The sequence below is a fragment of the Elephantulus edwardii genome, unplaced genomic scaffold, assembly GCF_000299155.1.
Source record: "Elephantulus edwardii isolate Elephantulus edwardi_28Jun2011 unplaced genomic scaffold, EleEdw1.0 scaffold00140, whole genome shotgun sequence".
Taxonomy (NCBI): Eukaryota; Metazoa; Chordata; class Mammalia; order Macroscelidea; family Macroscelididae; genus Elephantulus; species Elephantulus edwardii.
Window position 1 is genome coordinate 2,287,696 of NW_006399890.1, and position 21,899 is coordinate 2,309,594.

The window sequence follows — 21,899 nt, forward strand, 5'->3', positions numbered from 1 at the left end:
GATGTCAGTCTTATTTTACAACAGTGGCACTATGCAGTATTTGTCCTATTTTGACTAAGATATTTCACTCAATATAATGTCATCCAGGATAACCCATTTTGAATAATATTGCACGAGATCCTTGTTTTGCAATGCATTGTGTGAATATACCATAGCTTCTCTATCCATTTTTGATGGGCACTTAGGTTGTTTCCAACTCCTTGCTATCGTGAACAAAGCCACGATAAACAAGGGTGTGCTCTTAATCTTTATTTTTCTTTTAAAAAGGAAATCCCATAGGGTTGTAGGTTTCCTTCTGTGCATGACATTAGTCACTTCTCATGAGTTTTACTACATAGAAGGTGATGGTCATTTTAAAAACATGTCTATAACTGTGGTTTGAGTTCTCTAGGACTCAAGCACATTTTTAACAAGTATTTAAAATATGTTAACTTTTAAAATGTGATGGGATTTAAACATTTTATTCATATTATTAAGTTTTATGGCACTGAGATTTGATAATACAGCTTTATAATACCTTTTTGGCATTTCAGAGTTAAAACTCTGTTTTGTACCTTTCAGAAAGTTTATAAAATAATTTTCATATTATTTTCTTTTCTTTATCCCTGGACATCACAAAATATTACTGGACTGAAAACTCAGATTACATAGGAAGAAATATAGAATTGAAAGGAAAATGGACTAATGTTTACACAACAAAAAAAAGATGTTACCTGAAACATATCCGTATCTTTATCATGTGTATACTCCACCACCACCGTCTGATTTCTTGATAATGTGTAAGATATACTGTGTTGGCCTTTGCAGCTGATAGCCTAATAATAAAAGAAATAAAGAAAATTCATTAGAATTTCATTTCAGTAACTTCCTGATACTTCGATTTGTAGTTAAGAATCAAGTCTACCAGTCAAAACAAGGAGACAGTATCTTCCCAACAGTCAGGGTCTGTTCCTGTTTTGTGTGCTTTGAATCTTCAATGGGAGAGCCAAGCCACAATTCTGTATTTATTAAATGTTTTATCTATCTTTGTGGGCAATGCTTTATCAGCTCAAATCAAGGTTTATTTACTAGTATGCAAGTCTTAATATGATATTCTTGGAAAAGCTTTTCTACTTTCATTCCATTATATTGCCCCCAAAACTCAAAGCAGAACTGTCCCACACAGTTTCCCGGCTAAAAGTCCTTATAGAAGCCGACTATATCCGCTTTTATCACTAATGATCCTCCAACAACAGTGTAGAGTGGCTAGGGGATTCAAACTACCAATCTTTTGGTTAGCAGGGGAGTGCTACAGAGAGCTCTTTATTGTACTTCAGTGATAGAAATTTTAGACTAATAGAGTGATTTATTTAAATTCTTAAAGTTTGTTTCACATTACAAATAAGTCATTGTAATTGTTTTCCCGAGGGATAGTGGGTTTTATACAAATACGGAGTATGGAATCAGCTCAAATTCAACAAGCTAATAATTTTTGTAAACGTCAATGTGAGCAACTAAAATTGAAACCAGTAAGATTAACTAGTTTATACATTTTTCTCAAATAACTAAAAGAATTGGGAAAAAACTGTTAATGTTTTAGAAAGAGTTCTTGTATAGTATTAACAGGATGCTTTTTAACCAATGATAGTCATACCTGCAGCTCTGTTCCACAAAACACTTAAATCTTATATAAAACAGTTGTTTAACAAATATGTATTAATTACTAAATAAGATAATTAACTTAGTTTCACCTTTACTATTATAATAAAAATTCAAACAATTTCCAGAGACATGTTGTTTAGGAAGAGGATGCCACTCCTGCTTTATAATATTCTTTTCTAAAGTCAATAGTCTTTTTACCAAAGGGTCCAGAAACCAATAATAAACACTGTTTTCTTCTTCCACAATGATATATTTGAAGACAACTTAAGTTTTGGTCACAAACACTTAATGTTTAAAAATTAATGAAGATTGATTTAAAATGCAATTCAAATGGTCTCAACTACATATTATGCATTTGATTTCAACCTAATTTATTTTCATTTTTTCCACAATTAATAAAACTTAAAACAAACTTTTAAACATTATACATTTATTGAATGATGACTCGGAAAAGCACCAAGAAAGCATTTAGAAGGAGGTGAATATATACCAAATGTTACTTTGAACAACAAATAAGGCATGCCTTTGAGATATAGCAAGTTCAGTTCCAGATTACTGCAACAAAGCTACCATCACAATAAAAATCACAAAACTCACTGCTGGGAGGCAGAACTAACTCAGTTAATCCTACAGTGGGTTTTCAGAGGCAGTGAACAGCATGAAAGGACTGTTTATCTTTCTCCCACCTAATCACTGGTGGATTTGAACTGCCTGCCTTAGGGGTGGCAGCAAAACTTCTCATCCTACCTACTACGCCACCAGAGCTCCCTCATCACAGCACTTGGTTTCCCAGTATATGTAAAATTTATGTTTACACTATACTGTAGTCCATTAAATGTGCAACAGCATTATGAAGAGTTGCACTAGTGCAAGAATTACTACAATGTGGCACAGGTGTGAAGTGAGCATAGAGAGTGCTGGGGAAATGGTACCACAGGCTTGGCTGCTGCCAGGTTACCATGAAGCTTCAATGTGTAAAAACTGTGTTATCTGCTAAGTGCAATAAAGCACAGTGCAATGAAACAAGGCAAACCTGTAATAGAACATTCCAAATCAACTCTGGAATTAGCCTGGTTAATTTCACGGCTATTTAATAATCTGCCCTGAGGAACTTCATGATTGAAATAGCTCTGTTTTGCATGCTTCATTAAGGTAATGCAAGTATTAGAAATAATAATCCAGATCTTTAGGATGGTCAGGAATCTAAAAAATTATTTCTTACTGTTGCTAGCAAATACAGCAATATGATCTGACTAATAAAGTTCATGTCATTTGTCTATTGACCTGTCATTCACTCATCCATCGCCATTGAGAAATGATGCATCGCTGCCCTTCCAGTGGGTTTCCAAGTCTGTAAACTGCATGAGAGGATACTGCTCCTCTTTCTCCTTCAGAGCTATTGGTGGATTCGAATTGATAGAGAGGCTCTGACTTGTGTTAGCAAGCATGCAATTCCCTATAGACGATGCTACCAGTGCAAGTGTGTGTGTGTGTGTGTGTGTGTGTGTGTGTAATTCACTTTAAAATGTGTATTTTATTCAACTTGAACTTACAAATCTAATAATGAGGGTGTGATCATTTGCAAAAAAAAATCTATTGCTTTGTGATTTACATTTACAATATGTCAACGTAAATGCAGCTTTTTTGGCACATACATAGGACATGAGACTATCTGTAGTTTCCAACTAGGAATAAGAAGGGTTAGCTTGTGCCTTAATACAGCATCTTTTTAAAAGTTATAAATTTCCATATGACTGTAGCTTAAGTACAGAGTTTCTCAAACTTCAGTCGATGCAGCTTCACCTGGAGGAAGGAGGTGAAACTTTGGAAAGGCAGTCCTAAAGTGCAATTTGACATGCTTAGTATATTTTATCTTAAAAGTAAAATATATTCTATTCCCTTTCTTCTAATCCATATGTTAGTTTAACATTTAAATATTCTCCCTAATTTTCTGGGAAATTTGGGGTTTCAAGAATCCCTGTGTTCACCCAGTGGCCTTGTAGACCTTTGCACATATTGTCCTAGGGATTTAATTGCTATTTAAGGATGCCCTAGACACAGTCATTAAAGTGTGTAGCATGTCAGGCTGCTCATCAAAAGGTTGATGGTTCGAATCCAACAGTCACTCGGGGGTAGTCTCCTCTTAAAAAAGATTGACAGCCTTAGAATGTGGGGGATGGATGGTGAGTCAGAATGACTTGACGGGAACAGATGTAAGACAGAATTAGACTCAATTCTTCAAAGGTATTTCCTTGTAAAACTAATTCTTGTGATACAAACTATATCAATATAACTAATAAACTCAAATTTATGGCTGCTGCATCAGAAGTAATTCGTAGCTGACCCTTCAGCAGGTTTATGAGGCTGTCAGCTGCACAAGAGGAAACTGTTCACCTTTCTTCAACACCTCATGTACTACGCCACCACAATTCACCATGTAACATGTGAAACTGCTAAAAATAGTGTTTCCCCACAAATTGTGTAATATATAAGTGAGAAGTATGTATATACAGCATGTGAAAACATGAATGTTTTGCTATAAATATCATTTAACAAGTTACACCCCTACGTAACTTATAGAGAACACATGTGACACTCTGGAAGAGCACGGATGAGAGATCATGGAGATGTGCTGTGGGACCCTACCTTCCTCAGTGTTAACACAGACAGCCTGGTGAAGCCTGGCACAGATGTGGATGTCTGACCCAGGATCCTGAACAGCAAGTCCATTTAAAGAGTTTATCATGTAAAACTTCTGCCATATTTTATGTAAATGTGAATGGCGCAGGTTAGAAAAGAAGAGTGCTTTGGGGTTTGGAAATATTCTCCTGAGCTTCTTTGATTAAGAAATCCCAGTGGAAGCTAAATGATAGTGTTCCTAGGACTTGGAGAAGATGAGAAAGCAGGCAGAGAGATTATGCAGCGAGAGAAAAGTACTGAGATGCTATGTCTGTGAGGCACACTGCCTTGTAGGAGGGATGAGAGGAATTTCTAAACTCCTTTCTCTCCTGGATGGGATTTCCTTTTGCTAACAATAGGCCAGGGAGCTCTGGTGGCCTAGGGGCAAGAAGCTGTGAGTTCAAGGCCACCAGCCAATCTGTGGGAGAAGGATGGGCAATCTCCTCCTGTGTGATTAACTGTTTCTGAAAACCCTCCCTGAGGGTCAGCTATGGGTCAGTTCTGACTAGATGGTACATAAGAACAATGCTGAGCCAGGAGAGAAGTCTTGTTCATATAAGCACCTGGGGTGCTGGTGCCCTGGGGTCCAAAGAGGCTGCACCCACAGAGAGAAAAAGCAGAGTTATGAGTGAGCTCCAAAAGACTGAGATTGAAGCAGGGATTGGATTTGGACTAAAGTTTGACAGTTAGTATCCTTTCACCTTAGGGTATCCTTGGGATCCTCAGAAATCAAAGAGAGTGTGGACATTTCTTGATGACAAGAATTAATGCTCAAGTTTCTGGTTCACATTTTTTAAATCGAGAGTGATGCCAGATTGGGGCTGGGTGTTCAGAGGAAAATTCTAAGCTTAGAATTAATTTTTCTTTCCCTTCTTGGACCAAGTCTTAAAGAGCAAACTACAAATGCTTTAGGCATTCAATCTTTTGTTGTTATTAGAAGTATGCAATTTTTCAACAATTTTTAACATTAATAACATGTCTCAAAAATGCAGCTACTAGTCAATTATAGCTTCCCTGACTTGAGCCAATCATTTTAGGAATTGTGAAAAGAAAAATGTTCACAAGGTTCTGAGTTGTTATGAAATCTTCCTGAAACATTGGGAAGGAGAGCAGATGGGGTCTTCTCTTAGCATTTACTATTTGGTAAAAACACAATTCAAACCTCACTGTCACACCGTAACATAATGCTGTGATTTTATTATAATGATGCAAATGAAAACTGTGTGTAAGAGAATGGGTCCAACCGGGCTGGCTGGTAGACAATACTGATTGTCTTATACTAGTCTTCCATTGTGAATCTGTAATGAGATGGCAATGTTACTAACCCTGCTAGCCTAGCACTGTGACTGTTTTAATGGCAGGTCTGCTCTTACTTATTCCCATTTATTCAGTGAAAGAGTGAATGGCTCACATAAGATTCAGAGTTTCTCTTTTTTGGTGTTGGAATGCAACTTTCTCCCATCTTCTCTACTAGCAGTGCTCATGCTGACACTTCGGGTTCGGATGTTTTCAAATGACAAAAGTTGCTTTATTACACGCGCAAATCGTGTCACACCTTTTGATCTGGTTATATACACTCAGCCAGAATAAAGAATTTCCGTGTTATTTGCTTTAAGAAATGAGATCTTACTTTGTAATCCCAGTTGCTCAGTCCAGGTCCTTTCTAAACCATTTTATTAGTTCTAAAACATTTTAATTCTAAGCCTAGAACTCTTCCTCTAAACATAGATCTATATAAATGCCTTTATGCCCATATGTAAAAGCACTTATATAAAAATATAATATGTAGTAATATTGAGAATGAGAAGGGCAATCCTTTATGATAGGTAATAGTCATACAAATCAAACAGACCAATGATGTCAGTTTGAGGACTAAGGTGTGTTTGAATCAGGCAATGGTCTTACTGATCACTTACTATGCATCTGAGAGCTGGACAATGAATAAAGATGACAGAAGAATTATTGATGCCTTTTGATCTGCGGTGTTGGAGAAGAGCACTGAATATTCCATGCACTGCCAAATGAACAGACAGATATGTCTTGGAGAAAGTGCAGCCAGAGTGCTCATTGGAGGCAAATATGATAAAGCTTCACCTCACATACTTCAAGGCATGTTGCTAGGAGAGGCTACTCCTTGGAGAGGGACACGATGCTTAGAAAGGTGGAGGGTCAGTGAAGGAGAGGAAGATCCTCAACCAGATAGACTGACACAGGCTAGGACAGGGTTCAGAACTGTTGTTCATAGGGTCACTATGGGTTGCACTTGATGGTACCCAACAACAAACCATTTTATTTGTATTTTCTTTGTGCTATGCTACCTGCATCACAGATTCAGCTAAAATTAGCTGCTTTGGTTGAAGTTAAACTAAGTCTCAGTTCCTCGTAGTCTCCAGACTCGGAGGCAAATACGGCTTATAAAAGCTACAGAATAACAAACAAAAAAAAATTCTAAGTCCTATCTATTAGCTCATACATTCTATGTTCCAACTATTAAAGGATGTTTGCCACTGTTCCTCCTCATAAAAAAAGTACAGAACTTTCCTGCTCTTATAAATCCATATGCACATACATAAATATATAATATACAGTGATATCGAGAAAGGCAAACCTACAAGTAGGGATACAAATCAAGCCAAAACACTTTCATTCAAATTTTCAGTGTCTAAAAGAAGTGATGATTTTATTTGCTAAGAAGCAGTATGGTTAACTTTCAATCACGAAAGGGAGGAAATGACAGAGAAATCAAGCGGTTCCTAGAAAATATTCATTATTTTAGCTACAGTTTAGCCCATTTGATTAAAGTTGTGAAGCAAGTGAGCCTTTATCACTTCTGCATTAAGAGAAAATGGGATCATTCATCATCGTGGCAGATGTCATTCCGCTGACCCAATACCATTCACTCTGCTGACTGAACAGGAGTCCCATGAAAAAGCTTGAAACTATGATGCTCTCGTTTCAGCTTCCCCAGTGTCTCCTGATTCTACACATGAAAATGTGACCTAATCCTGGCCAATGGGATTTAAGGGTAATCTGGTAGGGAACTTTCAGGGATGGGAGGCACCAGGAAAAAAACCTCCCTTTCCATGAAATTAAAAAAAATTTTTTAAAAGGTGTTGTGAAGAGCTGAGGTGGCCACCTATCTTGTAGCATGGCAAGGAAGAGCAAAGACCCTTGAGAAGCTGCCTGACAGCTCTGACATCTTTGAGATGATGGCCCAATCCTGGGACTACTTGTCTTCAGACCTCTTCTATGAGAAAGATGCAGAGTTCAGATTACTTTTGATTTGCCTGCTGATTCCAGAAGGTTTTTCGATCTTGCATGACAAGGCCATAGGACAGGTATATCCACAATGACAGACACCATGCTCTCTTTGCACAGAGTAATGCTTCTCATGGAAGTTTAATGTGTTTATGAATGAATGAATACTAAGAGGTGTGAATACAGTAAATACATTGTCTTTTGGAAAACTAAGAAATGAAAAAAATGTTTGATTAATACTATAAGTGGTCAAAGCATCTTCCGAGGTGGTAAATAGCATTAAGTATGTCATGTGGATATTTTTCAGTCTGTCTCTAATTACAGTAAGAATATAGAGGAAACCAGGAATAAAGGGAAAGATAATAACTAGAAATTTTAGGAACAAAGCCACCTATACCAATGGACATAATTTATCATCTCATAGTCTCTCCAACTTCATGGAATACAGTAGTGTGTGTGTGTGTGTGTCCATAAGAGAAAGAGAAGTCTGGCATTTCAAATGCAAAAGAAAAATTGTGAATAGGTTTGGAGAAAAGTAATTCCATTATTATATCTTAGACTCAATGACTTAAGAGTTTAATCTCCTGTCTAGACATCATGGATGCTATTACAGAACCACAGTTACTGTTCCTAGGCCACACAGTATAGTCTGACACCATACGAATGTGTTTTTGGAAACAGCAGCATGCAATAGAATCTTTTTTGTGAGTAGATATAATTAGCATTGTTAAGAAGCAGTAGAGATAGCTTTCAATCATATAAACACACATGTGTGTATGAGCACACACAGTCACAGAAAAATGAACCAGTTTTGAGAAAATACTGATTTACTCTAGTTACTATATAGTAGAAGAGAAGAAGCACGGTGGCTTACACAATTGAAGGAGCCTCTTCAAGAACCATGAGTTGTTACAATGCTCCTCTGAAAGGTTTTGCACAGTGTATGCTATCCACACGTGGTGACATTCTATAATGCCATGCCTCAATTCCTAATAAAACATCTTGCAAAGACAGGCTGACAGTATTATCCTCACTGTGCGTCTGCCCACAGAAGATTCTCTAGGGAAAAGCTCCAAAGAGTCCATCCAGTAGGGAATCCCCTGGGAAATGCCCTGGATGTTCAACCTGGGCAGCCAGGATCTCTTTGTCTTTTGGCTCTACAAAGAAACACAAGAGAAGCTGGTGCTCTCAGAAGCCTTCCAAATGATGCTGGCAAACTGACATTCTTTATCTAGGTACAGAATTAAGTACAAGCTCCCTGCCAATTGTTTTGCATGCTTTAGGAAAGTTTATTTCCCTTCAGCCACTGTAAATGTTAATTCTAATTTGTAACTCAATATTTCAGCCTATTGTACAATTTAAATAACTACAGAATGTGACTGCTACGGTAAGAATATGATAAAGTAGACAAGAAAGAACTTTATTGACTTTTCTGAGCCATTCTGGTTACTAAAAGCCAGTTTTCTGTGAAGGTACACGGTTGTGGAAGCTTTCTGATTGGTGTGGGAAATCAGAACAGTGGAATCTGCTTAGGTTTTAGGTATGATGGGGCTGAACAGCTTCTAATGTTTATGTCTGTGGAGGAAATATGTACATCTGTGAACAAACGAATGGGTTAGCATGGATGATCCACGCTACATCCCAGAAAGAGCCACTTAATGACTGTGCCATCCCACATGCTGCCTGGATCCACCGAAATGGGGGGGGGGGTGTAGCTGGAGTGAGGACAGGGGAGTATCTAAGAATACCCCACATACCACAGTTCCCCACAAAGTCACTGGCATTTTATCTGTAATTCCAACATTTACTGAAAAAAGGTAACAATAATCCAGTACATGCCTGAGCATCAGACAAAAAGAAAAAACTTCCATGTCAAATACATTCTCTCAGTAGGACTAATACATTTATTCTGCAGAGATCTAAGGATGCAAATAGGGGAGATAAGGAGAGGAAGCCCAGTTGTCGAGGGACCAATGTGATGAATGGATTTTTATGCTGAGAAAAACCCCAAACACTGTGAAGTAGGTTTGAATTCTAGTTGACACTCACCAATTGTAAACAAATCACATAACTTCTCTAATTTTTTAGCTATTACTTTTACAATTAAAGAGCGCTCTGATGGACTAGTGGGTAAGGAGATGTACTGTCACCCCAAAGGCAGATGGTTCTAATCCACCAGCTGCAATCTCCCATGCAATTTACAGCCTCTGCAAACCCACTGGAGTGTTAGCTAGGAGTCTGTTCTGACTTAACAGTAATGAGTTTGTTCATAATTAAAACAGCAATAGAGCCATCTGTAATGACTTCTCTGTATCACAATGCAGAAAGAACACGTCATTTTCCTCTCCTCAAATATAATTGCTGAGTAACCTGTACTTATAGCACAGCTTCATTACCTCAAGGGGTTTACCAGGAAGCTCCTCATAGCCCACAGCTGACACTCTGGAGATTATTATTATAGTTGGTTTTAAATATATGCTAGATATTGACTATATTAATTAGAGATAATCCTGGTATGACAAACATGTTTTTCCAGAACTAATGACTTTTATGTCAGACTGACAAGTATAATTGGGCAATAAATTCTCAATCAGTCTGGTTCAAATTGCTACAGGGAAGCTGAGGTCTCTGCTACCCTTGTCAATTTATGTATAAAATATGTATGAGTGCTATTTCCAAAGAGAAAAGGTGTCTTAGGAATTTAGAATTTACTCTGCCTGAGCACTTTCAAATAGGCTATCTTTTCAAGATGCCCTGTTTCAAACAAGTGCCTGAACCAAGGGTACTATGAAAAAGTCACTAAGTGTTAACTTTGATTTTACAAAAATTAAACAGTATTTCACAGTAAAACAAAATGAGAAGCCTATTTGTGAGAGGTAATGGCTTTGAACTTGGCACTGGGCCACTGCTGCTCAGTATTTTAATGCATGCAGTGCTGGGGCTAAAGCAGATGCAGTCAATCAATCCAGTAAACTCATTAGATGCTACAGAGGAGGAAAAGGTTTCAGAAGAACTTGTTTCTAATTTGGGGTCATGATTAATTAGTAATGTTTGATTTAGGCAGCAGTTCTTGTCACATGGAAGAGCCCAGGTGGTATGGCCACATCACCATTTAGCTCAGGGGTGACCTTGCTTTGGCCTTGGTACAGCCAGCATTTGGAGGAATGATGTCCTGGATGGCTCCATGGCCATCACACCACAGTTTTCCAGAAGGGCCATCCACAGTCTTTTGGGTGGCAGTGATGGCACGGACTATGGTCACAAGTCCTCCTAGGATGCCAAACTTGTCATGAATGACCTCAGCCAGGTGAATCAAACAGCTGGTGGTATAGGAGATACTAGTGACAATCTTGAGAGAACTGTCATACTTCTCATGGGTCATGTCTACCACAAACATAGGAGCACTGGCAGGAGGAGCAGAGAAGATAACCCATTAGGTACCATCCTTCAAGTGGACCCCAGTCTTCTCCAAGGTTGTGAAGACACCACTGCACTCTACAACATACTCAGCATTGGCATCATCTGACTTGACGTTGGTGGGATCTCACTCCTGGAAGATAGTGATGCCTTTCCCACTGATGACAAGCTTACTATTCTCGGCCTTGACTGTGCCATTGAACTTGCCATGGGTGGAATCATACTGGAACATACAGACCATGTAGCTGAGTTCAATGAAGAGGTCATTGATGGCAACAACATCTACTTTGTCAGAGTTAAAAGCAGCCCTGGGGACCAGACATTCAATCCAGCCAAATCTGTTTACTCAGACCCTCACTGTCATGTCTCAGGGATGTGGCTGAGGCTGCAAGAGAAGAGGGCTATCTGTCGATCAATGAGGAGCAGAGAGTCGGCTTAATTTCTTTTGACAAATAGGAGAAGGACACATGGTTTCCCCATGTAGGGCTGCTAGGAATAGTACTCACATATGCATGCTGAATAAAGCTCCCTGGTGGTGCAGGCATAGGGACCTGTGGACAAAGCTCCCCGGTGGCGCAGGCCATAGGAACCTGTGTTGTTAGCCCAAAGACAGTGCCTCTCTGGCAGCATCCAACAGTGGCTCCACTGGAGAAAGACAGGAAATTCCCTCTCATGCAATTTACAGTCGCTGAAAATCTGCTGGAGGGTCAGCTATGAATCAGTTTCAACTCAAAGACAATGAGTTTTTAATTTTTTCTTTTAGTACATATGCTCACATTATCAGCAAGTTCTGAGCACTAGCTGTCACCTAGGACAACCTATTTTTACTCCTCATTTTAAAAAAAGTTCTACCAGTTCTTGGTCTCAGATCAAAGTGCAATCTTTAATGTGGACATTTTCTGGGTAGAGACATCCTCACTTAACACTAGCTCTGTGTGCCAGACAAAGCAGGAGAGGACGAGGATAAAGAAAGGTCCATCCTTAAAGCTTCTTATCCTGGCTGTGTGAGGCAAGGCCCCAGCACCTCGCTGACTTCAGCACACAGCAGGTGCCAACACTACTCAAGAGACAGAGCCTTCGGGTTGGCAACACGACTCTCTACAAACTACGCCACCAGAGATCCTTTCAGCCACAGTGAGACAATGTCTCATCATTCCGACTTCTACGAGAGCTCTGATTGTTCTTCTAGAGGAAGCTCTGATTAGTCAACAACACAGATTTCTTTAAAGGATGTACATGAGTCTGTCTGCTACAACACTTTATATATAATCCTTTAAATATTTAAATCTTTGTATCTCATGAACTACTTGCCAAAATGGAAAGAAAATAAAGGTTAATTGAAAGATTGAGCTCTAATAAATACAAATCACAAATGAAAAGAAGCATCCTACAAATGACTAAAACAGGAAAATTCAGAGTGCAGTAATTTGATTTCTATTCTTCTCTTTTAATAATGCATATTTTCCTTGTTAAGCCAAACATATAACTGTATTCAAAAAGTACAGGAGGACAAAATATACAGGCCTCCACCACAAACTGTATGTTACAGTGAGTCATGCCGTAATTTGTTGCCAGCAGTAGGCAAACTTCCAGATGTTAGAAACTGAATCTGACATAAATTGACTTTATAATAAAATATTCAAAGACCTGCCACGTAATTATTTTAATATGTGGGCCAGTTACCTTCTTCCAAAATGATCCTTGAGCAACAATGAAACGATTGACATTTACCCTTTGTCAAATTAAAACAAAATACTAAGTCCTATTGATTATAATAAAAGCAAAAATCACTTAAATGATGTTTAAAAGAGGGATGCTGTTTTCAATTTTCACTCAGTTGACTAGAACATTTTTTAAAAGAATTGACCTAAATTTAAAAAGTGCCCATCTGCTTAAGAACAAAACCAGTTCAGTAAGGTCACATACTAGTTATATGCAAGCATGAACATATTTACCCTCAAAATATAGTATTTATTTTGGCAATTGGTATTTACCAGATTGAATCTACTGGGATCATGCAAATCCCAATCCTAAAATAAAAAGTTTAGGGTAAGACAATTAACTGGCTTTCTCCTTGATAAGGTAATTAGTTCTAATTTTTATACCTGTCACCACACCAAGCCCATTCATCAATGTTTCTGGTAAAAGAGAAGATATATATAGATGTTCCTCCTCAAGATTGAGTACCTCACTTCTTAAAAAGCTTTTTTTATTATCTGTGTGTCCTTGGAACATAATCTATTTCCAAATTCAAAAACTGTTTCACCTATTTTGAATTGTTGAAAAAACTCAGATGTCATAGTCTTTCTAAAGTGCTCAGGGTATAGTACTTAACATAAAATTACTGTAAATTCATATAGTTAATTAAGTATTTCATTTTACTGTGTTCTCTAGATGCTTGATTTGTACACTGAAGAATATTTTTAATTAGATAATGCATGTATAAGACTAGTACGTTCCTTCTAAATCCAGTCCTTCATCAAAGATAGTACCAACTTCTTGAGAACTCTCGTGGTGGTGCTGACTGCCATTGAGTCACGCATGACTCATAGGGACTCTATGAACACAAGACCTGATTCCTTTCCATAACTATGGTCACTTCTCCAAGTTCATAGAGTCTTCAGAGGCATGTGCTTTAGGAAGTGGATGCCACTCGTGCTTCCTAACCTGTTTTACAACGGGGGCTCCACCAAACACTGTCCACATTGGGAGATTATTCCGTGGTTTGATTGCTCAACGGTCAGCATTACAGCAAACCCAGGTTACTTCATACAGCACATTGACAAGGACCCTATCAGGGAAAAACTGATGGATATACCAGCATATTGTAAACACCTAGAAGTCACTAAGACCAGTTTCTTAAAAATCCCATTCAAGAAAAATCTACAGGTATAACAGCATAGTTGTTATTGTTGTTGCGTCCCGCCAATCTGAAACCAATCCATAGCTGACCTTCTGGCCGGTTTTCAGAGGCAGTTAGTCACATGAGAGGAGTTTGTCCATCCTTCTCCCACGGAGCAGCTGGTGGCCTTGAACTGTGTACTTTGAGGATTGCAGTGCAGCTTCTTGCCACTAGGCCACCAGAGCATAGTATAAACCCACAAAATGTATAAATACAAGAAATGACAGCATATTGTACACTGTGTTCTGTTTCCTGACACAGTCACTGAATATGGTCTAGATTGTATACCTGCAGTGCAGACTCACCCTCGTGTTGTATAACGGATAACCTCTCTTAACATTTGCTGTTGCTGTGTACCAGCGACCTGAAACTGACCCATAGCTGACCCTTTTCAGAGGCAGTTGATTGCACAGGAAGAAACTGCCTATCCGTCTCCCGTGAGCAGCTGGTGGACCCGAACTGTATACCTTTGGTACTGCAGCAACTTCTTGCCCCTAGCCCACCAGAGCTCCCTTTCTTAATGTATAATGCTTATTTCATAAACATCTTGTTGATAGACATTGTTGAAAGTGCCCCTGAGTTGAGTAGGACTCATAGTGACACAATGAACAACAGATCTGAACTCTGTCCTATCCTGCACCATCCTTATCTTCTTTGACACATTTGAATCCACTGTCGCAGACACTATCAATCCATCCCGTTGAGGGTTTTCCTCTCCTTCGCTGACCCTCCAGTTTTCTAAGCATGATGCCCCTCTCCAAAGAATAGCCTCTGTGGCATCAGGATTGGTGGAAGATCTATTAACAATCTCTGTTATGCAGATGACACAACCCTGCTTGCTGAAACTGAGGAGGACCTCATGCACTTGCTGCGAAGGGTCAAGGACTGCAGCCTTCAGTATGGACTGAGGCTCAATGTCAAGAAGACAAAGATTCTCGACACTGGACCAATTGGCAGCGTCAGGATGGATGACGAAGAGATTGAGAGTGTTCACAGCTTCAGTTTGCTCGGCTCCACAGTCAACACTCTTGGCACCAGCAGTCAGGAAATCAAAAAGCGTATCGCGATGGGAAAGTCTGCTGTTAGGGACCTCTCTAAGGTACTCAGGAGCAATAGTGTCTCTCTGGAGACTAAGGTGCGCCTGATACAGGCCATGGTATTTGCAATCGCTTGTTATGCATCAGAGAGTTGGACAATGACTAGGGAGGACAGAAGGAGAGTGGATGCTTTTGAGCTGTGGTGCTGGAGAAGGGTACTGAATGTACCATGGACTGCGAGGAAAACAAACAGATTTATCTTGGAGAGGATTAAACCAAGCTACTCCTTGGAGGCAAGGATTCTGGGGCTTCGTCTGACATACTTTGGACATGTTGCCAGGAGGGACGGGTCCTTGGAGAGGGACATCATGCTTGGGAGGGTGGAGGGACAGCGCAGGAGGGGAAGACCCTCTATGAGATGGATGGATTCGGTGACTGGGGTAATCGGGATGGGTGTGTCAGAGGCAGTGCGGTTGGCGCAGGATAGAGCAGGGTTTAGGGCTGTTGTGCATAGGGTCGCTATGAGTCGGAAATGACTCGACGGCACATAACAACAACATCAACAACAACAACATATCCAAAAGATGTGAGATGAGGCTTCATCATCTTTTCCCCAAGGAACGTTTTGCTTGAACTTTCTCCAAGATCTGTCTGTCTTAGATATTCAGCACTCTTCTCCAACTCCATGACTCACATGCATCAAGTCTCCTGTCATTTTTATTCACTTGTCCAGATTTCAGATGCAAAGCAGGTGACTGGAAAGACTGTTATCTTGAATCCGGTACAGCTTACTCTTTAAACTGACATCACTCGTCTTTCAGACTTTGGAGAGATCCCTGACAGCAGACCTTCCCAATGCTGTACTGTCTTCTGATCTCCTGACTACTGGTATCAAGGGGCGTTGACTGTGGATGCAAACAAGATGACATTTCTAATTTTACAAGCAATACTGTAATAAATACTCATGCATTTATTTTGCAATAGGGGAATATAACAAGGATAAAGGCACGGAAACAAAACTGGTAAATAAAAAAAGCCAAACAAACTGGTAAAATCAAATGCTTTGTGCACATTTATTTTTAAAAATTTTGAAAAACTACTTTTTATAGAATTGACAGAAACGTAACTTTCACCAGAAGTATGCAAGAATGTGTTTGCCCATCCCCTCACTACAAATTACTAAATGTTACGATCTTTATTACCTGATAATGAAAAAAAAAGTGCTTTAACTCAGTATTTCTACTATTACGAGTAATGCTGAACGTAAGTGTGTTGTTATGTACCGTCAAGTCGCTTGCGACTCATAGCAACCCTATGTACAAGACCCCTAAATGCCGTTTTATCCTGTGCCAACCTCACTGTTCCCGGATACACTTACTCCCACCACCCCAATCACTGAATCGATCCATCTCATCAAGGGTCTTCCTCTCCTGCACTGTCCCTCCACTTTCTCAAACATAATGTCCCTCTTCAAGGACTGCTCCCTCCTTGCAACATGCTTATATTTTCCATTATTATTTTTGCTCTATGATTAACTATATTCTTTTCTATTCTGTCCTACAGGATTGCTAAGAATGAGAATTGACTCAACAGAAACGTGCTTGGGTTTTAGAAAGAGATCTTAGCTTTTCCAATGAAGAGATCTCTAAACAAAGGAAATATAAATATCTAGCCTAGTGTAGAACTTTTGAACAATCCCCAGGTTAAGCAGGTCCTAAGAAAAGGGGATGAGGAAGCTCTTGAGTGTACTCAGAGCTGCTAGTGAATTCACAATCATGAAAGAAGAGATGGTCAATCTCTTCCCCTGTGATCTGTTGTTGTACTTCTTAGGTGCCTTCAAGTTGACTACAACTCAGAGGAATCCTATGAACCAAGCAGTCCTTAAACGTTGTCCTATCATTTTCACCATCCTGATATTCTTGAACCCAATGATGCAGCCACTTTGTCAATCTCCCTGCTATTGTTAGTAGGTGCTGTAGGGTAAATATGACTCATAGTGACCCTACGGACAACAAATCTGAACCCTTAACTCTATACTGTGTCATCCACACCATCTCTAACATACCATTGTTGCAGTCGCTGTGTCAACCCATCTCATTTAGAGTCTTCATCTCTTTTGCTGACAACGGTCACCTTTCTAAGTATGATGGTGCCTTCCAAGGAATAACTTTTCCTAGCCACATGCACAAAGTATATTAGACAAAGCTTCACCATCTTTTCCTCCAAGGAATACTGCCTGCACTTTCTCCAAGACATATATATATATATATCCTGATTTCCTGACTACTGGTACCAAGGGTTTTCATTGTTTATCCAAGTAAGACTAAAACAATCACAGTTTCAATCATTCCCCCCACCCCCCATCTATCATGATGTTGCCTACTGGTCCAGTGGTGAGGATTTCTGTCTTCCTGAGATTGAGATAGAATCCATATTGAAGGCTGTAGTCTTTGATCTTCTGAAGCAAGCATTTCAAGTCCTCCTCACTTTTAGCATGCAAAGCTGTGTCATCTGCATAACTTAGGCTATTGATGAATCTTCCTATGATCCTGATGCCACATTCTTCTTCACAGAGCCCAGCTTCTCCAATGACTTGCTCAGCATACAGACTGAATAGACAGGGTGAAAGGAAACAGCCTGATATACCTTGTTGTTGTTGATTGCCACTGAGTCGAGCATGAATCATAGTAACTCTAGGAACAAGAGACCTAAAGCCTTCCTGAACTATCATCATTTCTGTGCATATCTTTTAAAATTTTAAACCACACAGTGTTTCCTGGTTTGGTCTAACAAATAAAACAGATGACAGAAGAGACTCCGGAAATGATACTAGACCACCAGGAAGCCAAAACAAAGGGAAGAGTGACAAAAGTAGAAGAGCTGAACGGACGATTTCAAAGGTAGCTCGAGAAGACAGTATTTTAACAGACTGTGCAAAGAGCCTCAGTTGAATTGTAAAAAGAGAAGAACTCACTTTTCTTGCATTTCTCAAACTGAAAGAACTGAAGAGCAAATTCAAGCTTCGAGAAGCAATACTCAGAATGCTATAGGCAAAATCCTGGCAATTCAGGAAGCATCAAAAGAAGATGAAAGGAATACACAGAGTTACTGTAACAAAAAGAATTGGTTGACACTGAAATACTTCCAGAAACATCATATGATCAAGAGCCAACAGTAATGGAGTAAGATGTTCAAGCTGCACAGAAGGTAACTAATAATAAGGTACTAGGAACCAATGTAACAACGACTGACATGATTCAAATAACAGATGCTCACCAGACCACGCCAGAAAATTTGGAGGACAGCTGTGTGTTTGACTGTCTGGAAGAGATCCGTATTTATTACCATTCCCAAGAATGGTGATCAAAGAGAACTTAGTAAGTATAGAACAATATCACAGGCAAGCAAAACATAGCTGAAGATCATCCAAAAATGGCTAGAACAGCGATGTGCTACAGGTCGTGGCAGCAGCGATTATCACTGCTGATGTCCGATGAATCCTGGCTGAAAGCAGAGAGTACCAGAAAAATGCCCCTCTATGCAAAGGCATATGACTTGTGGATTGTAACACGTTATGGCTAACATTGAGAAGAAACCTAGAATAGAATATTATTGAGGATACCCCAAAATTAAGTAAATGGTTAGCTACGAGTCAGTTCCAATTTGATGACAATGAGTTTGGTGAAAAGAGGATACCACCTCAGGAACCTAAAGGAGGGACCACATGAGTGAGAATTACCCGGGCAGCAGTATTTCTGTTTCTGTTTTTCTAGTTCTGGTTTTTGGTTTGTTTTTGTTTTTAAGAGAAAAGGGAATATGGAGAAATTTTGTTTTATGTACCTTAAAAATGTTACCAAGAGGGATCAGTCTTTTAAGAGAGAGATACCATTCTTGATAAAATAGAGGGTCAGAGGGGAAAAAAAAGGAAAATGACCCTCAATGAGATGCACTGATACACTAGCTGCAACAATGGGCACAGGGCTGGCAGTGATTGTTTCTGTTATGCATTGTTGTTGTTGTAGGCTATTGAGTTGGAACTGGCCCATAGCTGACTCTTCAGGGCGTTTTCAGAGGCAGTAAATTGCAGGGGAGGAGACTGCTCATATTTCTCCTGTAGAGCAGATGATGGACTTGAGCAACATGCCTTTGGGACTGCAGCACAGTTTCTCACCACTAGGCTACTAGAGCTCCCTATGCTGTGCACAGGGTCACTGCAAGTCAGAAATGATTCGATCACACTTAATAGGAATGAAGGAAAAATAACCCAAAACAAACGACCCCAAAATGGAAAAGTGGTGTTATTAAAAAAATAAAATGCTTCCCCTGTGGACTTTGTGCATTAAAACATTTCCATTTTAACTATTTGTAGTGAAAATATGGCCCAAAGCAATCAGGAAGCTTATGTAACACATGGACAAGGGGTGACAATGACATCAACAAGACATGCTGTACCAAGCAGACGGTGTTATCAGACAAGACATTTTGAGGCTCAGTTTTAACATCAACTTACTGTAAATAGTAAGGTTTTATCAAAATCTTACAAATCTGGTAAAAGAAAAAGATTTTTTTATGACATCTCATAGCTAGACTAAAATCCATCTATGGGTAAGAAATACTCATCTTTTTCCCACTCCGGCCATTATTAAAATTAGATTACATTCTTTAATTAAGGGCTAAAAGGCAAGCACAGAAAGTAAGGGACATCTCAGAGAAATCAGTCTCACATGAAAAATTTGTAGACAACCCATTTGCACGTAATCAGGAAATCAATAGGAAAGGTAAAATTGCTTGATACTAGATACACTGGGGGTATATAGCTGATGTGGTTATTAAGTCAATAAGACGATTACTATTGATTAAAAAGTCTATCCATGCTGTAAGTAACGAAATGTTTAGTTCTTGGGTGATGTGGGGGGAAAAACCCTCCTAGAACTGCAGCTAAAAACAACCAGGGTCAATGTTTTGTTATTTAACTTGGTATCTTGCTGAAGGAAGACAAATGAAAGGATAGATTTGCAATAGGACTCTGCAAATTGCTGCTTAAAATAAACCATCCCTGCCTCTAAAAATTTTGGAAGAAACAGGAGATAAAAATTTGATAAATAACAACTGAACTGCTTTCAAGTAGATGAAGCTTGTGTTGAATGGTAAACTTTAAAGATTCCAACTATCAAACAGCTTTTTAAGATGGAAATTGGCCAGAGTAGGTAAGTCCTCATGGTAACTAGAGAGCCAGCATCATTTAGTCAAGATGTGTACGGGTTAAATGTCATTAAATTAGTGCTCTGCATGCGTAAGATCTTCTCTTTGGATTGACAGAATAAACCTGCACCTTAGATGACTGTCATAGATATTATCTTCCTTCATCATTTGATCTACAGGACAACCATGTATCTCCAATTTGTAAATAAGGATGATGATTTGGATAGTACAAGTGACTTCTTTAGTCCCTTAGTGGCACAAGTGGTTAAGAACTTAATTACTGTTTTCAAAGTTGGTTTTTGTAACTTATAAGAGAATAAGGAACAAAGGCCTGGTGATCTGTTGTGGAAAGGTCACAGCCTGTCAAGCCCTATGAAGCACAGTTCTACAATTTAACACACTGGTCATTATAAACAGAAACTGACTCAAAGGCAACTAATTAGTGTTTTGTTTTTTGATTATTATGAAAGGGAAAGTCTAAACTGCATTGTACATTCTCTTGGGAGCAAGTTTGGGGAAGAGCTTTATATACACAGGAATTGATGATACATTGGTTAAAGCTCTCAGCTACAAACTAATAGCTTGATGGTTCGAACCCACCAGCCACTTCATGGAAGAAGTGGTATTCCACTTCCATAGTAATCTGGAATCTTGGAAACCGTATAGGGTCACTCTGCTCTGTCCTAGAGGGTTTCTATGTGTCAGAATCAACTCACTGCAGGGGGTTTTATATGCAAACAGGCAAACATTAAGTAAATGATAATCACTCAATATCATGCTGAAATTAAAAAATACTATATTGTTTAAGAAAATAATTATATGAAATAATACAAAGCTATCCTAGCTAGGCAATGGGTAGCTGACACCTTTTAGCAAAATATATATACACACACACTACAATGATTTTAATATTGAACATTCCATAAACTGCCAAAAGAACAAACAAGTCTGTCCTGAAGGAGGCGCAACTGGGTTGTTCCTTAGAGACCAGGCTGGTGAAACTCCACCTCACATACTGTGGCCGTATTGTCAAAGGGGGCCAGCCTCTGGGAAAAGACATTGTGCTGGGAAAGGCAGACGGTCAGAGAGAGGACAATCCTCAACAAGATGGAATAACCTAGTGACTGGAACAATGGACTTGAGCATGGTAGAGTTCATGAGGAAGGTGCATCAGAGGGCAAGGTTCTAATCTGTTGTTCACAGACAGAGGCACAGTGAACCAGGTGGCACGTATGATAGCACGGATACACGGACTTGAATTAATCTCCGGGAGCTCTGGCAGCACAGTCCATCGGGACCCAAACAACGTACCTCTATGGCTGTCTGCAACCACACGCTGCTCCATGAGAGAACGACCGAAAATCTTCTCCTGTGAAACTTAATCTCAAAAAACCCACTGGAGGGTCACCTAGGAGTCAGTTCCCACTCAGCAATGAGGTGTATGGCTGTATGCATCTGAATAAGGAAGCCTCTGACTAGATGGACACTACACAAAACCAGACACACAGAAAATAGAACATGCTTTCAAAAGCTACCAACTGAAATGGTATGGCCTACAGAAATCAGAACTTGAGATGGAAAAGGAAAGATCTGTATAAAAAATCTATTGGTGATAATCTTTTGTGAAAAGGTTAAAGTTAACTATGGCTCTTATTTATTCTACTGCTTATGAGTATCTCAGGAATATTATTTGTTCCCTCAAAGTTTTCTGCTTCCTAACTCCTATTGGAAAGGTGTGGAGATAGGACACATCCATGGCGCAC

At 39.3% G+C, this 21,899-nt stretch overlaps 1 protein-coding gene across 1 annotated transcript in view; it reads right to left on the reverse strand.

Annotated features, from left to right (window-relative positions):
- PELI2 (pellino E3 ubiquitin protein ligase family member 2) overlaps positions 1 to 21,899 on the reverse strand; it is a 231,751-nt gene that overhangs the window by 31,105 nt on the left and 178,747 nt on the right. Inside the window, exon 3 of the mRNA XM_006894334.1 lies at positions 714 to 815. Within this exon, the coding sequence (XP_006894396.1) occupies positions 714 to 815 (102 nt within the window). The remainder of the gene's footprint in view (positions 1 to 713; positions 816 to 21,899) is intronic.